The sequence below is a fragment of the Sparassis crispa genome (genome assembly GCF_003851025.1).
Source record: "Sparassis crispa DNA, contig_000005F, whole genome shotgun sequence".
Taxonomy (NCBI): Eukaryota; Fungi; Basidiomycota; class Agaricomycetes; order Polyporales; family Sparassidaceae; genus Sparassis; species Sparassis crispa.
Genome location: NW_020939752.1, coordinates 1,667,849 through 1,684,790, shown reverse-complemented (window position 1 = coordinate 1,684,790; position 16,942 = coordinate 1,667,849). Strand labels below are relative to the sequence as shown.

The 16,942-nt window shown below is 52.9% G+C and overlaps 4 protein-coding genes across 4 annotated transcripts; 3 read left to right on the top strand and 1 right to left on the bottom strand.

Moving 5' to 3' along the window:
* Positions 1-1,422: 1,422 nt before the first annotated feature.
* Positions 1,423-1,638, bottom strand: SCP_0605640 (hypothetical protein; the record flags this gene model as incomplete). The annotated part of the gene is made up of 1 exon (XM_027759697.1): positions 1,423-1,638. The coding sequence occupies one exon, from the start codon at positions 1,636-1,638 to the stop codon at positions 1,423-1,425; it is 216 nt and encodes a 71-aa protein (XP_027615498.1).
* A 1,730-nt stretch (positions 1,639-3,368) lies between these two features.
* On the top strand, positions 3,369-6,074 carry SCP_0605630 (predicted protein; the record flags this gene model as incomplete). Its single annotated transcript, XM_027759696.1, has 5 exons — positions 3,369-3,626; positions 3,680-4,709; positions 4,763-4,945; positions 5,005-5,186; positions 5,238-6,074. The coding sequence occupies 5 exons, from the start codon at positions 3,369-3,371 to the stop codon at positions 6,072-6,074; spliced, it is 2,490 nt and encodes an 829-aa protein (XP_027615497.1).
* Positions 6,075-8,207: 2,133 nt separating this feature from the next.
* Positions 8,208-12,647, top strand: SCP_0605620 (hypothetical protein; the record flags this gene model as incomplete). Its single annotated transcript, XM_027759695.1, has 1 exon — positions 8,208-12,647. One exon carries the CDS (start codon positions 8,208-8,210, stop codon positions 12,645-12,647), a length of 4,440 nt encoding a protein of 1,479 aa, XP_027615496.1.
* A 1,301-nt stretch (positions 12,648-13,948) lies between these two features.
* Positions 13,949-16,663, top strand: SCP_0605610 (predicted protein; the record flags this gene model as incomplete). The annotated part of the gene is made up of 5 exons (XM_027759694.1): positions 13,949-14,212; positions 14,266-15,295; positions 15,349-15,531; positions 15,591-15,775; positions 15,827-16,663. The coding sequence occupies 5 exons, from the start codon at positions 13,949-13,951 to the stop codon at positions 16,661-16,663; spliced, it is 2,499 nt and encodes an 832-aa protein (XP_027615495.1).
* Positions 16,664-16,942: the final 279 nt, after the last annotated feature.

Sequence of the window (16,942 nt, the reverse complement as noted above, 5' to 3'; positions counted from 1 at the left end):
GCTGATACTCTGAACGTTGAAACGGCAGAATATTTTCACAGACCTGTCGACACTGAGTACTGAGTATGCATCAGCATGATAGATCTGTTCTTAGTGAGCGGTCGGAGGTGAGCCTGGAAACTGTTGGCATCGTAGGCGCTCCTTGGTAGTGCGCGGGGAAATAGGTAGGTGTAAATTACATACGCTAATTAGCAGGTGTAAATTACGGTCAATTTACTGTAAATTTCAAACAGGCCTGTGACACAGGGTAAAATAGGGTAAAATAGACTGACACTGTATGGGCTGCCATGAGTGTATGAACGGGCTATACATACAGTCAGAAAGCAGACAGAACCGAGGTGTACAAGAGAGAATTGATGACAATAAATAAGGCGACAAATCTCACCTGTCCAAATTGGGGAAGTGCATGAAGGCATGCCTCGAAGACATCACAGTTTACAGCAATAGATAGAAGAAGCCATGGATACATCAAGGATACATCAACCCCCGCTAGAAAGTGCAAAGCAATGTTTAGGTGGCCTCAGTGAACATCCTTTTGCTATTTTACACCGTAATTTATGCTACTTTAACGGCTAATTAGCGTCAAGTAGCCCAGGTGTAGGTAGGTAGGTAGGTAGGTAGATTACCGGCATTGGTCCCATTCAGGAACGCCGGGTTGTCGCACCTAGATCTCTGCTATGTACCCGTGCACAGTACACTACAGAAATCTAGGATACAACACATCCAGGACAGAAATCGCTCCGATCAATGCGTACTCATCTACACAGCTCCCAGTGCATCAAAGTTGATTTGAGGGCAAGGGAAAACCCAGTGGGAAAAACCCCGAACTCAGGGAGCTGCTTCAACAAGCGCACTGTCCCACGAAATCCATCAAGGATGCATGAGACTAAGTAGGCTCTCCAGCTGTTGTTATATGTGGAAGAAGTGTATGCTTCCTTGTGTGAAACACTTAGGATGTTGTACGCAGATGTGCCAGATGTTCTGCACCATACACAAAAAAGCAAGCGGGACATAGCTGCATGTTCACACATCAAGTGTGACACTTCCACAGGTAGCAAAGAGCGAGAGCTGCACGTCATGATTTGATGGTGTAATTTACAGTAATTTACGTAGGTAAAATAGAGGTGTTGCACTGAGCCTGGGTAATTTACCGGTCAAATAGACTGTCAGACCTATTTCCCCGCGCACTACTCCTTGGGCCAGTGCTCCTGGTCGCACGCCAGATACCGCCGGAACTTCGAATGGGCCGGTCCACTCAAGACATAATCTTTCTGCGTTTCGCAGCGGCAGAGAAGAAGCTGTCATTTACCGGGTTCACCAGAGACAGCAACGAAACAACGATTCGTTCAAATTATTGCATCAGACCACCTGTCTGATGTTTGAATGGTGGTGTGCAAAGTGCGTGTACTTATTTCCTTCCATTTACGGCTCACATGCGGTCCTGTTTGACCGTTCTGTGCAAATAAGTCTACAGCTATCCTCGATTACTCGCAAAGGAATGATGAGCGGAAGCTGGTCCGAAACTTTCGCCTCCTTCAAGAAGTTCTTGTCCTCCTCCAGGTTGTAGTAGTTGCCCTTACGACAGATACGCTCGACCTCACGAATCTGACTAGTACGAGTTGCGGTGGGGATGTACATGAAGCGGCGTCTGGATCTTGCTCAAGCCGGCGATGGAGGTAGTAACAAAGGTCTGTCGAGGTTAGCGTCCGCAAGATTTGTTCAAAAAACATACCTTCGAATAACTTAAATTTGTCGAGCGTCTTATTAAGTTTGATCGGGCCAAGGATGTCAGAGTACTTCGTAGCTATCTGAAAGACAATTTTGTCAAGTTAATATGAAGCATTTCCTCCGTGCACGTTCAATAGTCGGGCGACTGATGAGTAAAGTACCTCAGCAACACAGTTCCAAGAGACACAGCGTACACTTAAGTCCATGTGGAACATGCTGACATGCACAATCACCCGCTTGATGTCTGCCAAATCTTCGTGACGCTTGAGAATCTGCAGGGAATTACATGACCAAAGACCACCAACGACAATGAAAGCCACGCACGCGTTGCAGTAGACCGGTCCTTTCGCAAATGTTGGTATTTCTGGGACTGTCGTAGCGGGCGAATATCTCGTTCCCGAGGATCGCATCGGCGAGTTCAGGAGCGTGGCTGAGGTCATATCCAACAAACAAGTCTGGAGATGACCTTGCCCCTGCTAGTTCTCCTTAAGCGTATCATGTTCTAGGACATAAGAATATCCACCATCTAGAGACGTGCAAAGTCCAGTGATGTAATATCGGTTGGAGACACCGGGCTTACCCGCTCGACATCCACGAAAGGACCAGATTCATCATTAACAAGCTGCGCGGCGAACTCAGCACCCATCTTGGTGTTAGTTTAGACAAAAGACAAATTCCGGCTTCGTGCTCGAGGGTCTGTTGAAAGTTCAGATGGGAAAGTGGAGGAAGGGCACGAACACTGATGGGAGATCGCGCAAAAGACGATGCGGCCCAGCGATAGTCTGGATGAGGACAGCGCTGTGTGTGTGCTCGCCCTGGAAGGGACACGAGCACGCAGGCAACCTTTCCGCGCCCATATGTCGAAATCTCAAAATTCCGATGTGAGCGTCAACCAGGTCCGCCTCATGTGTGCAAGCACCCTGGAAGCTAGAGACAGCGGGAGAGGGAGGAACCGAGATGGGTGACACGAGGAAAGGCGAGGATGGGTTATATGGTCAATGTGAGAGAGGCTGAGTGTCTACAATGTCCAAGAAGCCGAAAAGCAAACGAAAAGCGAATGGTGTCGGGTGCGACTCGAAAATAGTGTCATCGGAGGCGTCGAGATTGCGTCGTGCTGGTGAACGGCCGTGCATGACCTGGTGATATCGAGGGTGACAGGTGGAACACGTATTTTTGGGCGTGCAGGTAACTTATCACAATCCTAGTCTCGATACGGCACAGCATATACGTCTGGCTTGCGAGACTATCACAATCCGACGTTGACACATTGGTGCGCACAGACCAGCGTGACTCGGAGCTTGGTGACTTCGAGGTGCAGGTGATCGTGACCGACGCGAGATGTCACGCGTCTTCTGCACCCGTGCCGAGCCACCGGCTTCTGCGCGTTCCTCGCTTCATCCTCCTCCTCCTCCTCCTCCTCCTCCTCCTCTTTAGCTGTAGAACAATACACCTTCCTTCGTGCAAAAAGGAGTGAGCAGTTACCGGGCGTCCCCTATTGTGGCAACGCTCTTGCCGTGCACGTGATCGTGGCGCAGTTGAATGGCGCCACAGCGTGTCCTGATACAGTCAAGCTTGAAGGACGTTACAACCCACCCCGCTCACCAAGTCCTACGATTCTCCCTCTCACATCAGGAAGAAGCATGGTGGCCACACCCCTATCAAAAAACGACCCGAAGTACAATGTGTGGCAGCAGAAGGATTTCGACCACCACGACATCCGAAGACACTACCGCCAATACGCAAACTCAGCCCAAGGATTCATTCTTGGACCGATGCCTGTCGACGAGTTCCTAGAGTTTCTACCAGAGACGGATATGTCGAACATGCCGCGTCCCGTCAATGCTTTCAACAAGGTGCCGGCAGAGGCGAGAACGGAACAGCAGATCTATAAACCGTTGGTGGGTCGGTTTCGTTTTGTGTACTGGAGTTTCAAATGCTGATGAAGTCACAGATTGCGGCAATTAATGGCACCAGAACGAGGAGCCGAAAATCTCAGCGTCGCTGTCCTGGATTCACGTTCAAAGACACGGCCACGTCTGGTGCAGAGCTTGGGGATATAGGCTCGATGAATGCCCACGTCTCTTGTTATTCACAGGACATTAACGACTCTCACTTGACCTCGGCTGGCCCTCTTGGCTGCGCTGACTTGTACATCGACGTACAGCGACACCCCGGCTTGGACCCATTTACAGATCCAGGTCCTGAGGATGACCGTTCCGAACACGCCTTTTTTCAGACCCCCGGTGACCACCGTGCTCGTAAGGAGGCCGAAGAAGCATTCGGCAGGAATGTTGCATGCGCCACCGAAGCGTGTTCCCGTCAACACCGCGCTTTCTATTTCTCGATTTCACTGGCTGGATCTCGTGCTCGATTCCTAAGGTGGGATCGATGCGGGGTCATCGCCTCCGAATCTTTCGACATCCGCGTCCAACCGGAGCATCTCTGCGAGTTTCTCTGGCGGTACGCCCACGCTTCGAGTTCGCAGCGCGGGTATGACGTTTCCGTCGAGGCTGCGACCCGAGAGGAGGAAGAACTCTTCAGAGATTGCATCGAACGTCACGTCAAATTCCAGCTGGATCCCGACGATGAAGAGTTGGTCGTCGCCATGGAGGAGCACTACCAGCCAGGTGCCGTAGTGGCGATCAATGTCGTTGACGAGGGTTCCCCCGACTGTGTGGCACATCGATTACTTGTATCCCGTCCGGTGGTTTCGCCTGTGTCGTGGACGGGTAAGGGAACAAGGGGATTCTGGGCTGTCACCGCCGGCAGTCCGAGAGGGGAAGTAGTGTTCCTGAAGGACACATGGCGACATAATGTCGAACATATGAAGGAGGGCAACATCCTGGCGGACCTCCATTCTGCTGGTGTGCCGAATATACCCCGATTAGTCCATCATGGTGATGTCTGGGACCAGCTGCCGGTTTCAAGCGGAAGGGGCGACGGTGAGAGCGATCTCACATACACGCGCGACGAAACGACAGGTTTGCTTTCAGGCTTATTATCTCGACTGGATCGACTGACAAGTATGGCATAGTTTTGCAGAATACACAGACGGACCGATTTAGACACGCTACTTGGGTGTGTACAGGTGGAGAAAATCACAAATTGCCGCCTCCCCTCGTACACTATCGACTTGTCTTGGGGACGGCCGGATATCCATTGCAGCGATTCAGAGGGACGAAAGAGCTCCTGCATGCTACATATGATGCATATGAAGGTGCGCAATGCTACGTCTTCTCTGTCGAATGTCGCTCATTCTCTTGCACACGCTAAAAGCCATGGTGGCCGCCTTTCATGCAGAGCCGGGAAAAAGAAGGCTACACCGTGACATAAGTGTAGGTAACATTATCCTCTCCAAGGATCCCCACTCGGGCGAGAACATCCGGCGCGGTTATCTGATCGATTGGGAATCTTCCTGTTTGGTAACAGAAGGAGAGGCTTGCGACCATTCAAGGACGGTGAGTTTGATTTTGACGTGCGTCGATTATGCGAAGGCTCATTTATGATAGGGCACCATCCAATTCATGTCGATGCGCCTTCTAAGTTCGCCCTCCGAGTCCATCTCTCATATGTTCCAAGACGATATGGAATCCATGCTTTGGGTGGTACTATATTGCTGCCTTTTATGGTTAGGGCACGACAAACCGCCAGGCACACTGGTTACCATCCTCTACCACCTCTTTGATGACACCTGGATCAATCCGGTTGGCATTATGAATGGTGGCGATGGCAAACTCACCAATCAATATCGTCAGGATTACACTGGCAAGATTCACTTCTCGAACCCGGCGTTTCGGGAATGGCTGGATGCCGTCATCAAATTCAATTCATCACATGTTTTTCAACGTCCGCAGGACCTGGAATCAGCCATGGTATGGGAAAATCCTGAAATGTTTGGGAAATTCTGGAAGGATTTCCTCAGCACTCACGAGCTATCCAACGACGATCGGTTTCCACGCAAGCTATATCCCCGCGGCACCACCTGGCGCCGGTCGTCGTCCTCCATGCTTTCATCGACCTCATCGACCTCCGGGACCGCGCATCCTGCACCTGTGGTATTGCCTTCACGAAAGAGAAAGTTGGCCGATGCCATTGCTGCAGATTTGGAAAGGACGACCAACTCCCGAGTGCCTGCAGTGCCTCGTGGAAATTACACAGGACCTATCACACGCTCGATGGCGAAGCGGAGACAGGTCGAAGGCCAAGGACAGGGTATCGCAGCGGGTGGCTCGGATCTACCGATACAGCCTCAATGGAGCCCTCGACGTGTGAGGCCTCGTCCAGCGAAGGTCTATAATACGGGCCTCGCGCGACAGGATCGCAAGGTTCGCCGGTCGAAGAAATGAATATTTGCGTCCGAGCATTCGTTCCGTTGTTTTCCGCGCGTCTGGATGACGGTACTTTCTCGTGCTCTCTATGCTGCATCAGAGGACTGTGCTCTTCTATCTACGAATTACTGGCAATCCGTACGTCATATATATTCAATAACTTAAGTTCTCATTCCTGATCACCCATCACGTCGTCCTCTGTTCCTTTCTGTTTCGTCGCGGGAGTGTTGGTACTCATCATCCTGAATTCGTTCTCCATCCGGTTGTATCCTATGCTTATATAGTCAATTCTACATAAAATGTATATTTTTTGACTACTACACAACATACATGTCAGCCTCACAATTTACGGTTACTTCTACCGTAGTTAGCGTCTCTACTCGTGACCGCGCGCCAATTGAACCAGCGCTTCAACTTACCCACTGAACCGACTTCCTTCAAGTATTGCCTCTTGGTTTTGATATCTTCGGTTTCTCGACTTCCCATTCCGCGTAGAAAACCACGGTAGCCACATCCCTCGTTAAGGATGACCCGCCGCCAATGCCTTCGACATGCGCCGGCAGAGACCTTCGTCTGCAGCGTGTGTACGCACTCAATCGTGGTACTCGAGTCGCTGGTCGCCAATAGAATATGTCCTGGAAACGATCCTGTGCGACAGTGCGTTTAAAGCGCCATCGCTCGAGTAGAAGAGCGTATTGATGTTGTACGATGATGTGAGGAATCCCTGCATGTATGTGGAAATGAATGGTACAAGTTACTGCTGCTCTCTCGTACGTCAACTATATAGAGGAACAACTCTTTCTTCCTATATACTAGAGGCTGGTGAACGAGCCTAACCTTCTCCCTATTACCATCTCTGTTACCCAGACGGATGAAGTTTGACGTCAAGGTAATGTCAAGGTACTGTTTTCCAGCCTAGAGCGAATTTCGTTTGAGTACAGGGTCTCTTGTGTGTAGTACATCCCATGTCTGACCGTTTCATGCTTACGGCAATTGGCATATTTCATCTTTAGTTTGTTCTCACGTGTAGCCTTAGCCTTGCTGCCATAGCCGATCTCATTATAGCAGCGGCATCAATATACTACCTATGGCACAGTAAGTAGGACAGGCCTTGTACGGTGTGTTCCTCTTATCGTATCATCTGAGAGAGTCGCTCAATGGTTCCCAGAGCGGACCAAATTATCCGATCATTGGTTACATACGTCGTCAACACGGGTGCGCTCACCGTGTGACTGCGTATTTCGTGCGCGTCTTGATGAGTTCAAAATTCTGACCTTTCTTCCGCTCCTAGTACAGTCTCTTCCTCCATCGTGCTCACTGAGAATCTAGGTTGGATCCCCGCGAAATGTACTCACACAGTATCTAATTCGTTCTGCTCAAGGACAGTCCCATATTCGCGGGACTGGTGGAGGTCCAGAGCAAGCTTGCGTCTGCCCTTGCATCGTCGATCACTTTCATGGACTAACAGCTTTCGCAGCGTACGCCAACTCCTTCACTACAACATGTGTGGCTCTCGAGTCTCCCTATGGTCCGGTATCATGCCACGAGCACCCAAAACTATTCGCTATTCCCAGATTACACGTGAGGAAGGTCAGCAGCTGCGGAGAGCCCTCTGCGGAGTATAACTCGAATTCTTTCGAGCTGGGGCCTTCGAGACACTAAGGCATGCAGGCGGACCATAAAACGATGGCACCATGTTGGTGTTTGTCATGTTCCATGGAGGCTGAGGAAGCCGCGCCAGGGCGCATCAGGAACGTGGAGGATAGTTGGGAAGAGTACGGGAGAGGAAATGGACTTACCATTTAAGTATACACACGTTCGTTGTCGCGTTCACGTTCGAAACAGACCCGCCCTTGTTACTTTACCGGTTACCGACCCAGTAGCTACTATATAACCGTAGGACGAGTACGCCGCCCCTCAGTGTCCGCTGCTAGACGACGGAGCACTGAGGGTGAGTCTCTTTACTTACTGCATACCCGAGTAGTACGCTGATGCCTTTGTAGTCACTCGTTTATTTATCTCTGCTTAGGTATGCACAATACACATAGTGTCCGCTGCTAGACGACGGAGCACTGAGGTCACTCGTTTATTTATCTCTGCTTAGCTCCGCTGTCGCTCGTGACCTCGTAACAGGTTATGAGCCCCGACACAATGTCGCCTGCCTCGGAATCCCTGCAATCTCACCTCAATGTCATCCCAAAGTTGGCAGCCGACGGCTCCAACTGGATCACCTACAAGGAGCGCATGTTCACCGTCATGGGCTCCCGAGGACTGTTGCGACATCTTCAAGGAACTGCTCGCCGGCCACCGGATCCACCCCCGCTCCCGATGCCATCACCTGCGCAGGCCGCGACGACCGCTTCCACAACGCCAGCCGCTACAGCGTCGACAGCCGCGACATCACGCACTGCCACGACAACAGCCCCTGTGACTACCACAGCACCTGCCGGTCAGACCCAACCTTCGATGACACCAGAGGAGTATCTGAAGATCGTTGAGGCCGCCGAGCAAAAGCTGGATGAGTATACGCAGAAGGAGTTTGCCGCGCGGCAGCAGATCTATGGTACGATTAACGACCGGCTCCTCTTGCGCGTCAAGAAGCTTGTGACTGCGGCAGAAGTCTGGATTGCGGTACAGAACGAGTACGAGAGCAAGTCCGAGATGTACTCGGGCGCTCTGCGGACTCGTCTGCAGAACACGAAGTGCGAGGAAGGTGCCGATGCACGGGCCCACCTCGACACTCTCGCGAAAATGCGCGAGGAACTGGCGTCCATGGGAGCACCAATTTCTGATGCCGACTTCACCGCACACGTTTTTGCATCACTTCCCGAGTCCTACAGTGCCCTCTTGCAGGCACTCTCTACCGCTGCACGCATCGCGAAGACTACGATCTCCGCAGATGACATCATCACCAGCATTGTCGAGGAGTATGACCGGCGGAAGGCACACCTGAAGCCTGAGTCTGCACTCTCAGCAAAGGCAGACACGCGCTCGCGCTCGCATTCCAAGAGTCGTGGACACAGTGCGAAGTCCAAGGACGCGGAGTGCTACAACTGCGGCCGAAAGGGACACTTCTCACGTGACTGCTGGCGTGAAGGCGGAGGGAAGGAAGGCCAAGGCCCAAAGGACCAGGCTTCTAAGAAGGGCGGCAGCAGCAGCTCGAATTCGAAGGGCAGGTCATCAGCAAACACGGCCGTGAGTGATGACAATCAGACTCACGCATTCACGGCTACATTCGACAGTGCCGCACTTGTCCACCATCCCGCAACGTTGCCCGATGTCGAGATCGAAGTCTATGACAGCGGTGCGACACGCCATATGACTCCCTATCGTGACTCTTTTGTTTCTTTTGAGCCGATGCCTGTGAAGCCAATCACCGCTGCGGATGGCCGTAACTTCAGTGCAATTGGCAGGGGCGCAGTTCAACTGCAAATCCCGAATGGTGAGCAGATGACGACAGTGCTTCTCGAGGACGTACTATATGCACCCGAGATTGCATTTGCGCTCATATCCATTGCGCGTGCCGACGCTGCCGGATACTCTGCCATGTTCGAGAAGGGGGAGTGCCGCATATACTCCCGCAGGCAGTCTCGGATCATAGGGCGTGTCCCGTCATTGAATGGGCTGTACAAGGTCGAGCACTCACGTCGTGCAGCACCTGTGAATGAGTCTGCATCAGTTGCTGTCGAGCCGGAGGTTGAGCGCGCCCTTATTTCATTGTCCGTGATGGACTTTCACCGTCGGATGGGACACATCTCGCCAATCATCGCTGAGCGTCTTGTGCGCGAAGGACGAGTTGAGGGTGTGCGACTCACAGACAAGGCAAACAAGGAGAAGACGTGCAACTCCTGCATCCAGGCAAAAATCACCCGCGCGACTGTCCCTAAAGAGCGTGAGAGTGACCGCACGAAGGAGCTGGGCGATCGAGTCCGCTCCGATGTCTGGGGGCCGGCTCAGACCGAAACACTTGGTGGGAAAAAGTACTTCACCTCGTTCACAGATGATGCCACTCGCTGGACGGACCTCTACTTGCTTCGTGCAAAGTCCGGCACATTCTCGGCCTACAAGTCCTATGAGGCAAAGCTGAAGAACCAAGATGGGAAGACCATCAAGGCTCTGCAGTCTGATCGAGGGGGCGAGTATCTCAGCAGAGAGTTCACCGACCACCTCACCACACACGGCACAGTCTCGCGCCTCACGGTTCATGACACACCGCAGCACAATGGCCTTGCTGAACGCATAAACAGGACCCTCCCGGAGCATGCTCGTGCAATGCTCATCGCTGCCGAACTGCCCAAGAACCTGTGGGGCGAAGCCATGATGCATGCGACGTGGCTAAAGAACCGCACATCAACTCGTGCCTTGGATGGCAAGACACCCTTTGAGGTGCGATATGGACATCTACCGGACTTAGGCGACCTTCACGAGTTTGGCGCGAAGGTCTGGGTCCGCATCGAGAATGCTGGCAAGCTTGACTCGAAAGCACGCGAAGGACGTTTTGTCGGGTACAGCACTGAGAGCAAGGGCTATCGAGTGTACTGGCCTGACAAGCGTGCTGTGTCCGTGGAGCGGAATGTGAGATTTATTGATGAAACGGTCATTGCCGATGAGGCTCAGCCCGAGGGGGTGATAGAGGCTGTCGTTCCGAGCTCGCCGTCAACACTGCATCAGCCGCAGCAGAAGCCGAAGTCACACACTGAGCCGCCAGCACCATCTTCTGTGAATCCACCTTCGATGCCGACATCTGATGCTCCCGCGCAAGAACACAAGGATGAAAATCATGCACCTGAAGCTCCCGCAGAGCGAAGCCACCGCCCCCGCAAGGCATCCGCCTACGTGAAGCGGCTAAATGATGGCTCGGGCGTCGCAGATGGACGCAAGAGCAGGCCGAAGTACCCCCAGGGCCTCCAGCCAGGTGACCTGATGGGTGCAGCTGCGGTAGAAGCTGAGGAGAGCGAGAGTGAACAAGAGGGTGATGAGCCGATCTTCGCAATGCCAGCCGCATTTGCAGTACGCGAAGGTCAAGAGCCACGATCGCTCGAAGAGGCCATGCAGAGTCCGGACTGGCCGCAATGGCAGAAGGCCATCGAGAAGGAGATGCGGAATCTTCGTGACCATCACACATATGATCTTGTTGAACCACCTGAGAATACTAATGTCGTCGGGTCGAAATTTGTCTTCAGGATCAAGCGAAATGCAAACGGCAAGATTGAGTCATACAAGGCCCGTCTTGTCGCGCAAGGCTTCTCGCAGATTCCCGGCATTGATTTCAATGACACTTTTGCACCTGTCGCCAAGCTCGCGTCGATCCGAATTATCCTTGCACTCGCCGCACGCCATGACTGGGATGTGCACCAGATGGATGTCAAGGGTGCATATCTCAATGCTGACCTCGAGGAGGAGATCTTCATGAAGCAGCCACCTGGGCAGGCCAAACGTGGGAAGGAGCACTGGGTGTGCCTCCTGCGACATGCGATCTATGGACTCAAGCAGTCTGGCCGCCAATGGTTCAAGAAGATGTGTGCTGCACTCGACGAGATGGGGCTCTCGCGCAGCCTCGTTGATCACTGCGTCTTCTACCTGGACGAAGACGACGACTCGGTTACCCTCATCATCGCACTCTCGGTTGACGACACTACGATCGCAGGCACGAACAACGCAGTACTCTGGTTCAAGACGGAAATCAGCAAGCGATTCGAGATGACCGATCTCGGCGAGATGCACTGGATACTAGGCATCGAGGTACGCCGTGATCGAGCCGCTCGAACCCTCTCACTCTCGCAGCGCGCATACATCGATGGACTTATGGCACGGTTCAATCTCGAAGATGCCAAGCCGCTGTCCACTCCCCTTGAACCTGGGGCAATCCTCAGCATCCGACAGTGCCCCTCGACACCGCGCGAGTTCGAGGACATGCGGAACGTACCGTACCGTGAGGCGATTGGCTCACTCATGTACGCGGCACTCGGGACGCGGCCAGACATCGCATTCGCGGTGACAGCGCTCTCACAGTTCATGCAGAATCCGGGACGCGCGCACTGGGAGGCCGCAAAGCGTGTCTTGCGCTACCTGAAGAGTACACGCGAAAAATGGCTGACTTACGGCTTGACACGCAATGGAGTGGAAGGATTCTCCGATGCGGATTGGGGTTCGTCAGAGCACAGGCATTCAATCTGCGGGTACGTCTTCCTCATCGACGGCGGCGCAGTCTCGTGGTCCGCGAAGAAGCAGCCGGTTGTCGCGCTCTCAAGCACAGAGGCTGAGTACATCGCACTCACGCACGCCGCGAAGGAAGCAATCTGGGTGCGCTATCTTCTCGCCGATATTCTCGACCCGGATGTCAGTAAATTCGCACTACGACTACACACGGACAACCGCTCGGCTATTGCACTCGCGAAAGACAATGCGTACCATGCCCGCACGAAACATATCGACATCCGCTACCACTTCATACGCGAGGCCGTTGACTCTGCCGCCATCTCCCTGCTCTACCGTCGCACCGAGGACATGCCCGCCGACATCTTCACGAAGAGCTTGCCGCGCGTGAAAGTCGAATATCTTACGTCACTCATGGGCCTCCATGGCACTTGAGGGGGCGTGTTGGTGTTTGTCATGTTCCATGGAGGCTGAGGAAGCCGCGCCAGGGCGCATCAGGAACGTGGAGGATAGTTGGGAAGAGTACGGGAGAGGAAATGGACTTACCATTTAAGTATACACACGTTCGTTGTCGCGTTCACGTTCGAAACAGACTCGCCCTTGTTACTTTACCGGTTACCGACCCAGTAGCTACTATATAACCGTAGGACGAGTACGCCGCCCCTCAGTGTCCGCTGCTAGACGACGGAGCACTGAGGGTGAGTCTCTTTACTTACTGCATACCCGAGTAGTACGCTGATGCCTTTGTAGTCACTCGTTTATTTATCTCTGCTTAGGTATGCACAATACACATAGTGTCCGCTGCTAGACGACGGAGCACTGAGGTCACTCGTTTATTTATCTCTGCTTAGCTCCGCTGTCGCTCGTGACCTCGTAACACACCATTCTTCGCTTCGGATTCGGTCGTGTGGTGTATGGTGCTCACGCCCTCACAGAAGCCCATCGAAATCTTCCAGCATACTACGAATATCAGTGACAACATCGGAGGTGTCGTCCATGAGACAAACTCTATTTCAGGGTCGTCCGATCCTCCATAAAGCTAGGCGAGACGTATCAGAAGCCGCAGTGCGCAACGTGTAGGCGGGCGGCACTTTGTCCCCGCTGCTCACCATCTTGCCCGTTCGCCTTCGACATTGACAAAATGGCTTTTACAGCATGTAAAGTACTACTGGTAATTGAACAGATTTTTTTAAAGACTCTGGATAGATGCTGAGATGTGCCACTTGCCAACTGCATGGTCTGTACTCAGGATTTTTGTCGGAAGGAAGCTGGCCACCTTGGCCTTCCAGAATTTTAAAACATTGAGGTTATGTGTACAACATTATATATCTACAAATTTAAAGCAATCGGACTAGAGGAACGGACTGCAGAAAATACAATGGCACTTCTGGGCACAAAGCGTCACGATGGCGCGTGTTCGTGACAAACGCGAGGTGAGTCACGCTGATTTGACGCTGATACGTCTTCCTTACTTGGCGGCTTCTGCGCGTTCCTCGCTTCATCCTCCTCCTCCTCCTCTTTAGCTGTAGAAATATACATTCGTTCGTACAAAAAGGAGTGAGCAGTTCCCGGGCGTCCCCTATTGTAGCAACGCTCTTGCCGTGCACGTGATCGTGGCGCAGTTGAACGGCGCCACAGCGTGTCTTGATACAGTCAAGCTTGAAGGACGTTACAACCCACCCCGCTCACCAGTTCCTACGATTCTAGCTCTTCTACCTCTCACATCACGAAGAAGCATGGTGGCCACACCGCTGGCAAAAAAAGACCCGAAGTACAATGTGTGGCAGCAGCCTGAGGACGATGTAGACCGCAAGGACATCAGAAGACGCTACCGCCAATACGCAGACTCAGCCCAAGGATTCATTCTTGGACCGATGCCTGTCGACGAGTTCCTAGAGTTTCTACCAGAGACGGATATGTCGAACATGCCGCGTCCCGTCAATGCTTTCAACAAGGTGCCGGCAGAGGCGAGAACGGAACAGCAGATCTATAAACCGTTGGTGGGTCGGTTTCGTTTTGTGTACTGGAGTTTCAAATGCTGATGAAGTCACAGATTGCGGCAATTAATGGCACCAGAACGAGGAGCCGAAAATCTCAGCGTCGCTGTCCTGGATTCACGTTCAAAGACACGGCCACGTCTGGTGCAGAGCTTGGGGATATAGGCTCGATGAATGCCCACGTCTCTTGTTATTCACAGGACATTAACGACTCTCACTTGACCTCGGCTGGCCCTCTTGGCTGCGCTGACTTGTACATCGACGTACAGCGACACCCCGGCTTGGACCCATTTACAGATCCAGGTCCTGAGGATGACCGTTCCGAACACGCCTTTTTTCAGACCCCCGGTGACCACCGTGCTCGTAAGGAGGCCGAAGAAGCATTCGGCAGGAATGTTGCATGCGCCACCGAAGCGTGTTCCCGTCAACACCGCGCTTTCTATTTCTCGATTTCACTGGCTGGATCTCGTGCTCGATTCCTAAGGTGGGATCGATGCGGGGTCATCGCCTCCGAATCTTTCGACATCCGCGTCCAACCGGAGCATCTCTGCGAGTTTCTCTGGCGGTACGCTCACGCTTCGAGTTCGCAGCGCGGGTATGACGTTTCCGTCGAGGCTGCGACCCGAGAGGAGGAGGAACTCTTCAGAGATTGCATCGAACGTCACGTCAAATTCCAGCTGGATCCCGACGATGAAGAGTTGGTCGTCGCCATGGAGGAGCACTACCAGCCAGGTGCCGTAGTGGCGATCAATGTCGTTGACGAGGGTTCTCCCGACTGTGTGGCACATCGATTACTTGTATCCCGTCCGGTGGTTTCGCCTGTGTCGTGGACGGGTAAGGGAACAAGGGGATTCTGGGCTGTCACCGCCGGTAGTCCGAGAGGGGAAGTAGTGTTCCTAAAGGACACATGGCGACATAATGTCGAACATATGAAGGAGGGCAACATCCTGGCGGACCTCCATTCTGCTGGTGTGCCGAATATACCCCGATTAGTCCATCATGGTGATGTCTGGGACCAGCTGCCGGTTTCAAGCGGAAGGGTTGACAGTGAGAGCGATCTCACATACACGCGCGACGAAACGACAGGTTTGCTTTCAGGGTTGTTTTCTCAACTCGATCGACTGACAAGCCCCACGTAGTCTTGCAGTATACGCAGACGGACCGGTTTAGACGCGCTGCTTGGGTGTGTACAGGTGGGGAAAATCACAAATTGCCGCCTCCCCTCGTACACTATCGACTTGTCTTGGGGACGGTTGGATATCCATTGCAGCGATTCAGAGGGACGAAAGAGCTCCTGCATGCTACATACGATGCGTATGAAGGTGCGCAACGCTACGTCTTCAGTGCAGAATTTTGCTCATTCTCTTGCACACGTTGAAAGCCATGGTGGCCGCCTTTCACGCAGAGCCGGGGAAGAGAAGGCTACACCGTGACATAAGTGTAGGTAATCTTATCCTCTCCAAGGATCCCCACTCCGGCGAGAACATCAGGCGCGGCTATCTGATCGATTGGGAATCTTCCTGCTTGGTAACGGAAGAAGGAAGTGCTTGCGACCATTCAAGGACAGTGAGTTTGATTTCGACGTGCGTCAACCATGCGGAGGCTCATTCATCATAGGGCACCATCCAATTCATGTCGATGCGCCTTCTGACGTCAGGCGAGTCTGTCTCTCATACGTTTCAGGACGACATGGAATCCATGCTTTGGGTGGTACTATATTCCAGCCTTCTATGGTTAGGGCATGATCACCCGCCAAACATGGTAGTCACTTACCTGTTCGAACTCTTTGACCACACTTGGATTAATCCGGAAGGCGTTCTCAAGGGTGGTTCCGGCAAACTTAGCAATCAAGTTGGGCAGGATTTCACTGACAGGATCCAATTTTCGAACCCGGCATTTCGGGAATGGCTGGACGCCGTCATCAAATTCAATTCGTCGCATATTGTTCCACATCTGCATGACATGGAGTCAGCGATGGTCTGGAAAAGTCCTGAACTGTTGGGGAAATTCTGGAAGGATTTCCTTAGCACTCACGACCTGTCCAACGACGATCGGTTTCCACGCAAGCTATATCCCCGCGGCACCACCTGGCGCCGGTCGTCGTCCTCCACGCTCTCATCCACCTCATCGAACTCTGGGACCACGCATCCTGCACCTGTGGCATTGCCTTCACGAAAGAGGAAGGCGGCCGACGATACTGTTGCTGCAGACTCGGAAAGGACGACCAACTCCCGAGTGCCTGCAGTGCCGCGCGGAAGTTGCACAGGACCTACCACGCGCTCGATGGCGAAGCGGAGACAGGTTGAATGCCAAGGACGGGGCGTCGCAGCGGGTGACTTTGATTCGCCGATACAGCCTCAGTGGAGCCCTCGACGTTTGAAGCCTCGTCCAGCGAAGATCGACAATACGAGCCTTGCGCGACGGGATCGCAAGGTTCGCCGGTCGCAGAAATAAACATATGCGTCCATGCAGGTCGTTGCATTGTTTTCCGCTTTTATGCGTCGCGGTACATTCTCGTGCTCTTTGTGCTGTATCACAAGGCTGTTCTTCTATCTACGAGTTCCCGCCAATCTGTATATCATATAAGTTCAATGGTTCAAATTCTGATTCCCGATAATTCGTCGCCTCATCCTCTGTTCTTTTCCATTTCAACGCTGAAGTGTGCCAAACTCCAGCTGGACTGGGCTAGCCACAAGCCCAGGCTGTGCACTGGCACACTGAGGACTACCATCG